General features: G+C 36.9%; 1 protein-coding gene across 1 annotated transcript; it reads right to left on the bottom strand.

Annotated features, from left to right (window-relative positions):
• Positions 1–11039: 11039 nt before the first annotated feature.
• LOC110441879 lies at positions 11040–13049 on the bottom strand. Its single transcript, XM_021485159.1, has one exon. The coding sequence runs from the start codon at positions 13047–13049 to the stop codon at positions 11040–11042; it is 2010 nt and encodes a 669-aa protein (XP_021340834.1).
• Positions 13050–15344: the final 2295 nt, after the last annotated feature.

The following is a 15344-nucleotide window of genomic DNA, read 5'->3' as shown; positions in this document are numbered from 1 at the left end:
CCCCCCCTCCTCCTGAGAAAAAGGATGCGGCCAAAAGTTGGGAGGGGGCTTAATTGCAAGCAACTCCCCTGTTCACAAATGTCCGCCATCTTGGATATATACCACTGTTTTGATCTATGACCACACTGACTATAATTTACTTATCAACTGTAGTTGTTCATGTTGTAAAAATACAACATGGGTTAGGGTTACCTAACCTAACCCTAACCCTAACCTTATTTGCGAGAGGGGGCTTATTTGCGGTAAAATACGGTAGTTATATTTTATACAATGTAGATTTTTCGATAGCTGGAAAATGTCTACATTATATAAATTGGTATGGATATATAAGTGTCTATAATATGTATGTGAACTGGGATAGCCGACAAACACATGTGTCTAACTTAAATTGACTGGAGAAGATGTATAGAGGACGTATGTAGTACAATGACATGTATTCGCTAGCTACAGGTGGGTTAAAGGGTAGAACAAAGGTATGAAACCTGAATGTATTTAAATTGTTTATTTTGTGAACAAATTCCCGATGCATTCCATGCCAACATCTTGTATGGACCTGATTGATGTAATCATGAGGACCACGTTTTCAACATTGTATTTTTTTATATATATCTCAATAAACTGATGATTGCTTACTTTATGTACAAAAAAAATAAGATATTTTTGTAACCAATTATTACGTTTATAGCTATGACATAAATGCGCCTGTTCTTTTCTAAATAAAACAGTTTTCAATTGAAAAAAAAAATGCTTTAATTTTTATTGTCTTTTATTTTATCCAAAGTTACACCAAAACACCATATTGGCCTTATAATTAATATAGCTAAAGGCCAATATGTATACATGTATGCGACCAAATGTCATAAGTGACTTTCGCTTAGTTTAAATAATACAGTCCTTAGAGTATTCAATAACCAAACATATTGGCTGTAGTTCATATAAATTATCTCGAATGGATGGGAAACATAATTAAAGACTGATACAGTGTATCAATCAATGTTACAAGGTTTCATTTGCACATGAAATGATGTAGATATGACAAGAGGGTGACAAGTCCGTTAGATTGATCGATGTGACAGTAGGGTGACACAAGTCTATTCGATTGATCGATGTGACAAGAGGGTGACATGTCCGTTGGATTGATCCATATGACAGGAGGGTGACAAGTCTGTTGGATTGATCAATGTGACAAGAGGGTTACATGTCCGTTGGATTGATCAATGTGACAAGAGGGTGACAAGTCCGTTGGATTGATCAATGTGACAAGAGGGTGCGAGTCCGTTCGATTGATCAATGTGACAAGAGTGTTACAAGTCCGTTTGATTGATCGATATGACAGGAGGGTGACAAGTCGGTTGGATTGATCAATGTGACAAGAGTGTTACAAGTCCGTTGGATTGATCAATGTGACAAGAGGGTGACAAGTCCATTGGATTGATCAATGTGACAGTAGGGTTACAAGTCCGTTGGATTGATCAATGTGACAAGAGGGTGACAAGTCCGTTCTGTTTGATTGATCAATGTGACAAGAGGGTTACAAGTCCGTTGGATTGATCGATGTGACAAGAGGGTGACAAGTTCCGTTGGATTGATTGATATGACAAGAGGGTGACAAATTCGTTGGATTGATCGATGTGACAAGAGGGTTACATGTCCGTTGGATTGATCGATGTGACAGGAGGGTTACATGTCCGTTGGATTGATCAATGTGACAAGAGGGTGACAAGTCCGTTCTGTTTGATTGATCAATGTGACAAGAGGGTTACAAGTCCGTTGGATTGATCGATGTGACAAGAGGGTGACAAGTTCCGTTGGATTGATTGATATGACAAGAGGGTGACAAATTCGTTGGATTGATCGATGTGACAAGAGGGTTACATGTCCGTTGGATTGATCGATATGACAAAAGGGTTACCAGTCCATTTGATTAATCGATGTGACAAGAGGGTGACAAGTCCGTTTGATTGATCGATATGACAGGAGGGTGACAAAAGTCCGCTGGATTGAACGAGTTGCAAACAGTATGTTTTTGATATGTAAGATATAACAAAAAAAAAGTTTTTTGTGTTTTGCAGGGTCAATTTCGAATCTCGCACACCTATAATTGCTGTGGAAAACTTTTAAACCAATTTAACTATTTCATTAACAATTTTATATGAAAAAATACACGACTTTTCGACATCGTTTGCTTCAAAGAGTCATCAATAACTGAATAAGATATTCCTATCTGTCTTTCCCTTTAAAGTGATTGACGTAACGCTTTTATTTACTACTTAGTATTTTTTCTTGCTAAAGTTTTCAAATTTAATGAATTCCTCGCATCTTATCATCAAAGTCATCGGCATGAAACTAAAATCAATGGTCTGGTATATTTTAAGTTTAAAATAACCATAGTAAACCTATTTTCTCCCTCCATCTATAAAATATCACCTGTTTCCGCTAAAACCAGCTTTGCCGTTGTTCACTCAGTTCTGTAGGAACTATAAAAAACTAAGCACTCAAATAAATACCACATCCTTAACACAAAATATGTTAAAATGGGAAAACGGATAATTACACAAACATATATATGAAATGAAACTCGAGGCTTCTATTGATAAGTATGTATGTTTCGGGTGTTATTGCGTGTAAATTATAGCCAACAAACATTCATGAAAACATTAGATTATGCTCAATAAAAATAGCAAGAAATGATGTTCGAATTAGCTTTTTTGACGCAAAACAGCGTAGCCTTACATAACGGCTAGATATGGGGAAATCAATGCAGTGCAGTGGTGTTACGACACACAATTTATAATAGGTGTGTTTAAAGGGGAGACAAAGAACTTGCCAATGCATGTAATTTAAATTAAGAAAACTCATTTGTCATTTCCTTCAAAAGTCACAAATATAGTATATTTTCACAAAAATGTTACGGACCGTTACAGAACGGCTAGATCAGGTAATATTGCAATTTTCCGAATGCTGTCGCTCCAATTTCTAAAAACCTTTTGCAGATCGTTTGAATGGACGAAGAACTTGCACCAGACCGAGTACAGTGAATTGAAATGATATATCAATCTAGAACTTATCTGGTGAATATGCATACACTTTGAACAACTGAAAACATTACACATATAAAAATTATGGGTTTCCTATTTTTTTTTGCAATATTCTAAAGCGATATCGACTCGGATGCATTATACAATTCAAGAAAACATTACGTGCTTTAAAAATATAAAATCGGCATGGGCACATATTTTTCGATGAATTTTTTATTTAATTTTATGTGACGTCACAGCCGATGAGGTCCCATTCATTAAAAGAATTATTAGATAACTTGATATTCTACATGTAAACCAAAGTTTTCAAAATTGTAAATAAAATGACACCTGTGTTTACATCTGAACTGATCAAAAATTATTTTGCTTATCAGATTACAACAGCCCACCAGCATAACAAGGGTAAAGGCAGAGGGCTACAGAAAAAGATCTTAAAGGTATGGAACAGCCTCTCAAATGATCTAAGTAGTGTAAAAAAAACTGTTCTGCAGTCTGTTGCTAACATGGGAGAGCCGTATTTGTAAATTTTCTGTTTTTGTCTTTCTTTGTGAAGCTTTTGCAAAAATTTGCATCAGTTGTAATTTTCAATGTAAGCTAGCAGTCTAAGGGAGATAATTTATTATACTCTTATAACAGAGTTTTCTTCCTTGTATTGTAAACATACTCTTTATGTGTATGAAATATTTTCAAATCAAGACTTCATGCAGCATATTTAAAATAATTTAAATAAATATCCAAATGTTGGATTATAGCTTTAACTAAACTTAATTACATCAGTGATTGTTCTTTTTTTTAATTCACACTTCCCAGTATGCATGAATCAGTGTTTAACCTGTCAATTTTTACACTTAGCGTTATTCTCATTTATATATATTCAACTGATATAGTACTACACCCTTTGAAACACTTGTTTAACATACAACTATTCAGCATTAGAATTTAGTTTGATAACATCTGAATGCTATACATTGTATTGTGATTACTAATGTGCTACTTTGTATGTTGTATTACTTGTTGTCTTTAATGCCTCCTGTACTGTTAACTGTTATAAAATATGTGACGTTTGAAAACAATTATTGTATTTTCTATCATCATCTTGTTTCTCTTGGGCCTGAACCATACAGTCCTCCTGGTCATCTTGTGTCTCTTTGACCTAACCCAGGCTGTCCCCCTTGTCATCTTATTTCCCTGGGACCTAATCTATGCTGTTTTGATTAAGGGATTTTATTCTAATTTAGTCTGGAGCATCCTTGGGCCAAGGGGACTCAATTTTGTATAAACAGTGGGTGTAGCCCTCCTTGTGGCTGAGGGGTGGGGCCCAATAGGGGAAATAGAGGTTAAACCTTTAAAATCCTTCTTCTACCGTAGGGATTAAGGGATTTTTTTCTTATTTAGTCTGGAGCATTCCTGGGCCAAGGGGACTCAATTTTGTATAAATGGTGGGTGTGGTCCCCCTCGGGGCAGAGGGGCGGGGCCCAATAGGGAAATTAGAGGTAAAAACTTTAAAATCCTTCTTCTACCTTAGGGATTAAAGGATTTTTCTTTTATTTAGTCTGGAGCATCCTTGGGCTAAGGGGACTCAATTTTGTATAAACAGTGTGTGTGGCCCTCCTTCGGGCTGAAGGGGGGCGGGGGGACAATAGGGGAAATAAAGGTAAAACCTTTAAAATCCTTCTTCTACCGTAGGGATTAAGGGATTTTATTCTTATTTAGTAAACATTTAAAATTCTTCTTCTACCATAGAGATTAAGGGGTTTCATCCCAATTTGGTCTGGAACGTCCTTAGGCCAAGGGCACTCAATTTTGTATAAATGGTGGGTGTGGTCCCCCTCGGGGCAGAGGGGCGGGGCCCAATAGGGAAATTAGAGGTAAAAACGTTAAAATCCTTCTTCTAGCGTAGGAATTAAGGGATTTCATCCCAATTTGGACTGGAACATCCTTAGGCCAAGGGCACTCAATTTTGTATAAACGGTAGGTTGGCCCCTCTTGTGGAAGAGGAGAGGTGCCCAATAGGGGAAATAGAGGTAAAACTTTTAAAATCCATTTTCTACTGTAGGGATAAAGGGATTTTATCCTAATTTAGTCTGAAGCATCCTTGGGCCAAGGGGACTCAATTTTGTATTAACTGTTGGTGTGGCCCCCCTGGGGGCAGAGGATCGGGGCTCAATAGGTAAAATAAAGGTTATCCTTTAAAACCCTTCTTCTAGTCCGAATCTTCTAGTCCGAATTTATGGGCGGATTAATTGGTCTGGTGGTTAACACTCTGGCCTCGTTCACATGGATATTCGGAGAAAGTGTTTTTCTCCTGTCCACACTCTCCACTTGGAGCCAGGGAACTGATATTGGGCCTGTAGCATGCTGGGATAAGGGCTACCAAGTTTGTTCAAATGAATGACCTTGACCCACTTTCAAGGTTACGGGGGTCAGATGTCTTAAAATCTTCAAACAACTTCTGAATAACCAAAAAGCCAAGGATACTGATTTTGGGCCTGTAGCATGCTGGGATGAAGGAATGCCAAGTTTCTCCAAATGAATGACCTTGACCCACTTTCAAGGTCAAAGGGGTCAAATGTCTTAACTTCTTCTCAATAATCAAAAGGCCCAGGGTACTGATATAGGGCTTGTAGCATGCTGGGATGAAGGACTTCAAAGTTTGTTCAAATGAATGACCTTGACCCACTTTCAACCTAATGTCCTTGTTCGACATTCAAGGTCACAGGCATCATATGTTTAAATCTTTTAATAGGTTCTTATGAATCAAACACTGATATTCTGCCTGTATCTGTTTTTTAGTCCACTTTTAAGATTACAAGTGTGAGATAAATACCAAGTGAGCGATGCAGGCCCATTGTTAATGGTTTTTAACTCTAAATGAAAAGTCTGTTTATTCTTACCCAGATTTTATCCATCAAGAAGTTGTGACGTCACAGTTATAACAACGCCACATTAAATGCTAAGATGTGTTTCTCGACACATCAACATGGATGAACGAATGAAATGAAGTGAATTTTTTGTCAATTATGGCTTCATAGTTTTCAGGCCAAATTCGTGTCCAAACATTTCACCATTTTGAAAAGTATTTCTGTTTGATATTGAAAAATATTCATTAATTCTGAATATCAACATTTTTTTCGACATTTCAACTGGGCAGCTTAGTCTTGGCAATATTGATGTCACCCTTGCATTAATAAATGATACAATGCAAGTGTTTTGGGGGAGGGGAAACTAAATGTTTCATTTATGTTTAAAATAGATTGTTCGGCTTAGACATTTCAACAATGAGAACCACTCCCGTTCATAAAAATCATATAATAACAATACGTAGGAGAAAAACTAGATGATTCAATATGTATAAAATCAATAGATAAACTTTATTTTTATCAAATCCGCAGATCTGTTTCCTTGTATGACAAATACAAACTACTTGTGATGGAAGTAAGCTCTTCTCGTATGATTCAAACCTACTAAACTTGACTCTCTGGAATATCCAAAACAAGGAAATATTTGAAATTATCCCGTTCACAGTTTGATTATTGTAATAATTTTCGTCCAGTCATTAATGTGATATCCGGTAACAGGACACAATTGGTCACCTGACAGATATGGGCAGAAATACTCTATATCAATACACTTCTATATTACAAACATCGACTTCGATGCACAAACTAACTATTACTTCAGCCAGCCATTGTGTCCTTATGTTTCCTAAATAATATTTAATATTTGTAAAGATGACAAATCTCCTAATACACATTCTTGAGTCGATTCACGAAACCATGAAGCTTCAAGTGTAGAAAGATTTGTTTGTGCGCGATTGTCGTCTATAAACTGAAGTCGACCTAAGGGATATTTTCCGTCGGCGTCATTGCTTTGATCTTGATGAAATTTCCTGCAAATAATCAAATATTGATTTCATACTCAAGGTTTATTTTGAGGAGGATACGAAACAGTGGCCATCTTAGATCTCTGCACGTTGTAGAGTTATCTGTGTAATTTTCATGATTATCCTATATATTACTTTCCTCATGATCATGCAATTTGAAATCAGCCAGTACTTCTTTAAATTTCGAAATTCATATAGTTAAGGGGTTTTGCAACTCCCTTCTGTTTCAACAGTTGTTTAGACCGATTTGGATTTCTAACATTTTGGGCCCCTAGCATCACCGATCAGCTCTAGAAGAATGAAACAGCTGTTATATTCAATGTAGTTCAGTTTAATACGCCCGTCAAAGTATTATGGTATGGGGTTGTCCGTCCTTCCGTTTATGGAAAATGTTTCCTCAATCTTCCAAACGGCAGGTACTCACTGAAAGTCAGTAGTTTTTTTCCGGGTACTCCGGCTATCCTCCAGAAACCAAAACCTTGAACATCCTTAAATGACCATGATGTACTCTTCTGAGGTTTCAGTCACACTCTGACCCTTTTTTTTATTATGAAACGTAGAAATGAACCACTTCTGCAGTATCGGTCTTGATAATTGTTGTTAATATTTTTCTGTATCATTACTTGGGATAACATCAAAATGTTGTTTCTCCATGAAATGGTCTTCAGCCGATAACTGACTTTGTATTCACATAGAGAAAAATAACATAACTTATTTTTTAAAGCTTTATATAAAGTAGACAAAGTTGTGAGACGTTCTACCTTAACGAATTAAAGTTGCAGCCAATAATCACCCGCGAGACATTATACACATATAACATTACTTTTAAATCACAAACAAAAAAAACATATAATATATATTGCATATACTTTATTCTCATAAAGTCAACTCCAAGAACTAGAGAGTCCAATGGATTGATAAATAATAAATACATTTTATTTATTTTACGACAATTATGAAAAAAGTTTGTACAACTTATATTTATCAATCTTGTTGGCGCAGATGTTAGCATGCAGGGGTCTTAATGTGGGAGGAAACCGGAGTACCTAGGGGAAACCCACATGGTCAGGCAGGTGACCCTATACCTTTTCACGTCCGATTGGGGAATCGAGCCCCTGTCGCCTAGGTTAAAGGCAAGTGCGCTATCCACTGCGCTAACCGACAACCTAATAATCAGTTTTTAAGTCCAATGAATTGTTATCATGTATAAACTTTATTAATTTTACAATAAACAAATCGTAAGATTAGTATACATCTTATTTTGTAGACATGATTTCTGTATTTGTTAACAACTACTAATATTAACCCATGATACTATTGAACTAAACACAATGTTGATTCATTGTACTATAAAGAACACTAGGCCTAATTGAACATATGTCTTGTTGAATTATCATAACAATATAGCCGGATTTTAACTCGGTCTTCATCTAAAATGTTCTGTTAGATGATTTGCACTTTGCTATAATATAAGGAGCTAGCGCCCGTAACAGATGTTTTAAATATATCATAAAAGAAAAGCACGAAAAAAAATGATATAAGATGTAAGATGAACTGCAAATAAAACAAGTGTAAATATATGCTGTAATTTGTAAGAGATGCTCTGAATTTTACATAGGTCAAACTGGAAATGAACTACGTCAAAGAATGGCAGTCAATCGCAAACAAACCAAAATTGACAGTTTACGAAATATATAAGTTTACAAACATATTTATGCGTGTTCAAATGATCAGTTTTTAGTTTTACCAAATTACTAAATAAATACATTAAAAATGTCTGAAATAAAACAGAATATTGAAATAAAACAGAATATGATTATTAAAATTATAAAACGAGGCGTTAGGCAGGAAATTCCGAGCACCTTTTGTCAGTTCAGATTTACATATTCCATATGTTTTATATGTTCAGATGAACAAGGTATTGTGCTTAGAGATTGTTATTTATTAACTATAGGATGGTTTTAACGTTTACTCTTGAACAGTGTATTCATTTAAGCATTTCTTATCTGATCCGTTTCATTTTTTATATATTTTCAGATATGATATACATACATACATACATACATACATACATACATACACGACAGCTATCCTCAGTCAGACCTCTGCGAGACCTACATTTAAGCATTGAACCGTTAGGCAATATAAATGCTTTCTTGACAAATTTGTCATATTCAATAGCGTTTCATATTGGATAAGACCTTTTCCAGTTGGCATTATATTGCCTATAAATGCCAACCTAAATCAGTTCTGTGCTTAAATTTACCTTTTTTTGGAATATGTATATCTCGAAGAATATTCAACATGCTCATAACCTTTCAGCATTTAGACCAAATGTTGTATTTATAATACAAATGTGTGTGATTGTTCATTGATTTCAGTAATATCTAACGTAACAATTATGACGTCATAATAATGATCACGATGACAACATTCCACATTCATGGCATTCATATCCTATAGGAAAGCCATTTTAATATGATAGGGTTATATAATAGTAATGTCATACGGAGGTTAATATAACAATACACATATAGATATATATACCGCACAGACATCCTCTGTTAGGCATACATATATATATATATATATATAAACCACAGCTATCCTCTCTTAGGAATACACATATATACCACACAGCCATCCTCTGTTAGGAAAACACATATATACCACACAGCTATCCGCTGTTAGGAATACACATATATACCACACAACTATCCTCTGTTAGGAATACACATATATACCACACAGCTATCCTCTGTTAGCAATACGCATATATACCACACAGCTATCCTCTGTTAGCAATACGCATATATACCACACAGCTATCCTCTGTTAGGAATGCCCATATATACCACACAGCTATCCTCTGTTATGAATACACATATATACCACACAGCTATCCTCTGTCAGGAATACACATATATACCACACAGCTATACTCTGTTAGGAATACAAATATATACCACACAGCTATCCTCTGTTATGAATACACATATATACCGCACAGCTATCCTCTGTTAGGAATACGCATAGATACCACACAGCTATCCTCTGTTAGTAATACGCATATATCCCACACAGCTATCCTCTGTTAGGAATACACAAATATACCACACAGCTATCCTCTGTTAGGAATGCCCATATATACCACACAGCTATCCTCTGTTAGTAATACGCATATATCCCACACAGCTATCCTCTGTTAGGAATACACACAAATATATATTTAAACACAGCTATCCTCTGTTAGGAATACACATTTACAACACAGCCATCCTCTGTTAGGAATACACTTATATAACACACAGCTATCCTCTGTTAGGAATACACAAATATACCACACAGCTATCCTCTGTTAGGACTACACATATATACCACACAGCTATCCTGTGTTAGGAATACACATATATACCACACAACTATCCTCTGTTAGGAATACCCATATATACCACACAGCTACCCTCTGTTAGGAATACACACATATATATATTTAAACACAGCTATCCTCTGTTAGGAATACAAATATATACCACACAGCTATCCTCTGTTATGAAAACACATATATACCGCACAGCTATCCTCTGTTAGGAATACGCATAGATACCACACAGCTATCCTCTGTTAGTAATACGAATATATACCACACAGCTATCCTCTGTTAGTTAAAAATACATATATACCACACAGCTATCCTTTTTTAGGAATACACATATATACCACACAGATATCCTCTGTTAGGAAGACACATATATACCACACAGCTATCCTCTGTTAGGAATACACACATATATATATTTAAACACAGCTATCCTCTGTTAGGAATACACATATATACCACACAGCTATCCTCTGTTAGGAATACACATACATACCACACAGCTATCCTCTGTTACGAATACACATATATACCACACAGATATCCTCTGTTAGGAAGACACATATATACCACACAGCTATACTCTGTTAGGAATACCCATATATACCACACAGCTCTCCCCTGTTAGGAATACACACATATATATATTTAAACACAGCTATCCTCTGTTAGGAATACACATATATACCACACAGCTTATTATAATCCGCTGTTAGTCCTCTGGAGTCAAACATCTCATTTATCCTCTGTTGAATTTCTGTGAGGCATACATACATAGATACACAACAGCTATCCTCTGAATAGCAGGATTCGTGCAGTAAAAAATAAAATTCATATTTCTTTGAGCTGAATTCCAGTAAGCTCTGATGGCCATTCGAGAGTCCCCGATAATTTCGTAACAGATACCCAGGAGATTGTTAACTATCCAGTGCTTGTGTCCTCCTTGCTGCTCATCATACTGGACATCTACCATGTTACGTAATGCTGCATCACGTCCTCTGGTATCTTTAAGTTCATGACAGCACAGGAATGACAGGAAAATAGCAAACGGTAGTGGAGGGATATGTAGGAGTTCGCATTCATTCGCCATTTCTAGGCAGAGGTGGGGAAGATACAAGTCTTCATAAGTAAAGGTAATGAAGTTTGTGTATATTTTCTGCAGTCTCTCTGCTGTATGTTCTGATTGACTATAATTGTGCCTAAATAGTTCTTCTATCTCTTCTGTACCGCCCAGGGAACCTATGAAACATGATGCCAGTTTCATGACTTGTTTGCACATCTCAAGGCTTTTAATGAAATTTCCTAACAAAAAATGAAAAGTTGCTAGACGTAACAGCTCTGTGCCCATTGAAACCCCATGGATCATCCAGTTTTTACATTTCCCTAAACTTTTGTACCGGGTTTTGTTGTCCATAGCATAGCGATCTTGAGAGACCTGTTCTGCTGCAAGTCTTTGTAAGCAAAACATAGAATACTGGTATGTGAAAACTTCATCAAAATCTGACTGTGATTTTGATAATAAATGAATCGCCTTCCTTATGATCCTTAGTGGTTCAGCTCTTGGTTTGATAGATATTCCTTTTATCGCTGCGACAGTTTGTATATCCTGCCAGAAGATCATTTCCTGCTCGGTTCGGGGACATACACGAGTTTCCAATATTGAAGGATTAAAAATGTTAGTAACCGAAAGGCACATCCATTTCAGCTGACAAAAGTTTTTCAAAATGTCCAATAGTATTTGTTGATGTTGTCCATGGACTTTCCTTCGGAACATGTTATTGGCTGGGATGAAATAATTAGGACAGACTCCCGCCCTGACCCAAGCAATCAGTATGTTGAAACAAAACCAGAAACAATAAAATAAGTGTTTTTCTTGCCAGAACAGTTGGCTGGAGTTCTCTATTGCATAAAAAAGGATAGTTTTCAAAAAATAGGAACACAAAATATCGTCATCCCCTATAGTTTCTTTTAACATGTCTTTTATTTGTTTTAAGAGACATTTCAGCAAAGCATATACTTTCAGCTGAATGTGACTGAACGAGTGAACTAAAGATCTCTCTGCTGTTGCAAATGAGATTCTCCATTGCAAGAAAGTATCTTCAGAACACTTGTCCCCAACAGGGACAAGATGACATCCACTGTGTATGATATTTTCAATTAATGTTTGATGTGGCCATCCATACAGACGTGTACGGGTTATCCATCCATTAGCTTCCTTTGGCCAACAGTTGCATTGAAAGCTGTGAACAACATCTGCTCTTATCATTTGTTCATCTATCGAACAGCTGGGTCCATTGGATTTCCATGCTGTACATGAACGGCTATCCAATCCTTGGACACATGACTCTCTATAGATATCACTGGAAACAAAAAATAAATCCTTAATTCTAACAAGTGAATCATGCAATTCAATCGGACATTCCTGTCCTATCTGACCTAGTTGTAAGTGGACATATCCAGTTCGGCAATCTGCATCTCTCATGTACAGAATTGTATTGTTTGCCATACTTGGAGGGATAAACTGGCCAGGGTACATTACTGTTACATACTTTGCTATTACCATCATGTCCCAATCTGATCCACTTAGATGCAATCCCTCTCCACGACTTCCTCCATGGAAGAGGTGGTAATTCAAATAAGAGTCATTTTCTATACGTTCATTTAGAACCTCTAATCTCCTCCTGATATCCACCTCTTCCTGTGTCCCTGTAATCTCCCTGTCTAGGTGTGTTGACAGGGCAATAGACATCCGCTCATTCTCTGTAGAATCCATCGCCGTTATTTTCAGGATTCAATCTGAAATTTAAAAAAATACAGCTTGCTTCAGTTAGTGAACCGTATAACAACTTGAATAGAAAATTTAAACAAATATAAACATCCAATATCAGAAAAATAAGGCATTGAAAAATATTCAACTTATCATCATAAGTAAGCTAAATCCTAGAAATTTTGTGCATGGGTAGATCAAAAGGTTATAAAACCATAATGAATACATTTTTCAAGTATGTGTCAGAGGAGGTATATTTTTTTTATAAAAAATAGACTCCCTCATAATAATAATAATAATTATAATATACAACATTTATATAGCGCCCTATATAATTTGTAAAATTACTCTAAGGCGCTTTACAACATATGGATAATAGTAATGGTTATAATTGTGAAAACAAACAACAAAGGCTTGCAATCACTTTCATACATTTAACAAGCAATGTGCACATAATTGAGCAAATAAAAGGGTGGTATTTACATGACGTCTTTGCAAAGATTCTAAAATGTAGACGTGAAGAGGTGAGTTTTTATGTCCCTCTTGAACTTGGCCAGGGTATTTGACTTCCTAATAGCAGATGGTAAGCTATTCCACAACGTAGCCGAAACCCTACCAAAGCATCTGTTTCCGTAGGTCACAGTACGAGATTTTGGGACACACAACAAAGATTCTGACTCCGACCGCAGTGATCTTGGCGACTCATACAGGTTAACAAGCTCCTGTAGGTACTGAGGAGCTGTTCCATTCAGTGCCTTGTATGTGTATACCAGAATTTTGTACTGCGACATGTATCGTACAGGTAACCAGTGCAACGAAAAAGCGCAGGTGTGATGTCCTCTCTCTTTCGAGTACGAGTAACTAGCCGTGCTGCAGTGTTCTGAACCCTCTGCAGACGACTAGTTAGTTTGTCAGATATACCACAGAGCAGGGCGTTACCATAATCCAATCTAGAGGTTACAAGTGAATGCATCAAAATCTTGCATGCATCTGCAGTTAGAAACTGCCGAATACAGCCGATGTTCCTGATCTGGTAGTAACAGGATTTGGCAATAGCGTGCACTTGTTTCTCCATGTTCAGAGAACTGTCAAAGTATACCCCTAGGTTTTTTTACAGCTGGAACAGTCTTAATAGTTCTGGCACCAACCTTGAGCTGGAGAGCCATTGTTTGCTGACACTTTGGGGAAAAGACGATTAGTTCCGTCCTTTCCTGATTAAGTTTAAGCATGTTGGCGTTCATCCAGATACTGATATCTGTCAGACAAGCTTCCAGACTTTCTGAGTCTGTATTCCAACTGTCCTGTGGTTTTATGACCATTTAAATGTGTTTGTCATCGGCATAGCAATGATAGCGAAGGCTATGGCGACGACAAATCTCTCCAATCGGTTTGGAGTACATACAATATGTTCGTGGTCCTAACACCGACCCTTGAGGAACCCCGAAATTTAGTATTTTGTCATGTGAGGTGGCAGATCCGATGGCAACACACTGTCGTCGTTCTCTCAGGTATGACTGTATCCAGCATAGTGCGGTATCAGTCACTCCATAAGAGTACTCCAGGCGTTTATAAAGTATGCCATGGTCGATGACGTCAAATGCAGCTGACAAGTCCAGCATGACAAGCACCGCTCTGCACTTGTTATCCAATGCAGAAGCTATATCACTATGTACACGTGCGAGGGCCGTCTCAGTAGAGTGTCCCATGCGGTAGGCTGATTGCATGTTGTCATGGAGACTGTTTGCATGGAGATGAACCTCTAAACGCTGGGACACAACCTTCTCCAAGATCTTAGAAAGAAATGTCAGATTTGAAACTGGGCGGTGTTTTTTTTACTCCTCCTTGTCCATTCCAGGCTTTTTTTAACAATGGTCTGACATGTGCCTTCTTGAAACATAATGGAACATTTGACTCAACCAATGATTTGTTCATGATTGCGGTAATCAAAGGAAGCAGTGCTTCAAGACATTGCTGTAATAGGTCTGCAGGCAGTGAATCAAGCTCATAGGACTTCGATTGCGAGGTCATGATAATGTTGCGCAACTCGTCCTGGGTTGTTGATGAGAGCTTTGTCAATGGTTCACCATCAAATGCAATGTCAGCAGTCATGACAGAGATGTCAATGTCAGCAGAGGTGTTCACTTCGGTAATATTTTTCCTGATTACGCTGATTTTATTCAGAAGTAATCACTGAACTTGCTTGCCAAGTCTTTTTCAGAATTACAGCTTGGTAGGATAATTTCACCTTTCTGTCCCATTAGGTTTTTGGTGAGTCTG

Source organism: Mizuhopecten yessoensis, unplaced genomic scaffold (genome assembly GCF_002113885.1).
Source record: "Mizuhopecten yessoensis strain PY_sf001 unplaced genomic scaffold, ASM211388v2 scaffold716157, whole genome shotgun sequence".
NCBI lineage: Eukaryota > Metazoa > Mollusca > Bivalvia > Pectinida > Pectinidae > Mizuhopecten > Mizuhopecten yessoensis.
Note: the sequence above shows the minus strand (reverse complement) of the source record. Positions and strands in the feature narration are given on the sequence as shown.

Excerpts from the sequence above, each read along its gene's own strand:
- LOC110441879 (XM_021485159.1), bottom strand. The coding sequence starts at position 13,049 with ATGTCTATTGCCCTGTCAACACACCTAGACAGGGAGATTACAGGGACA.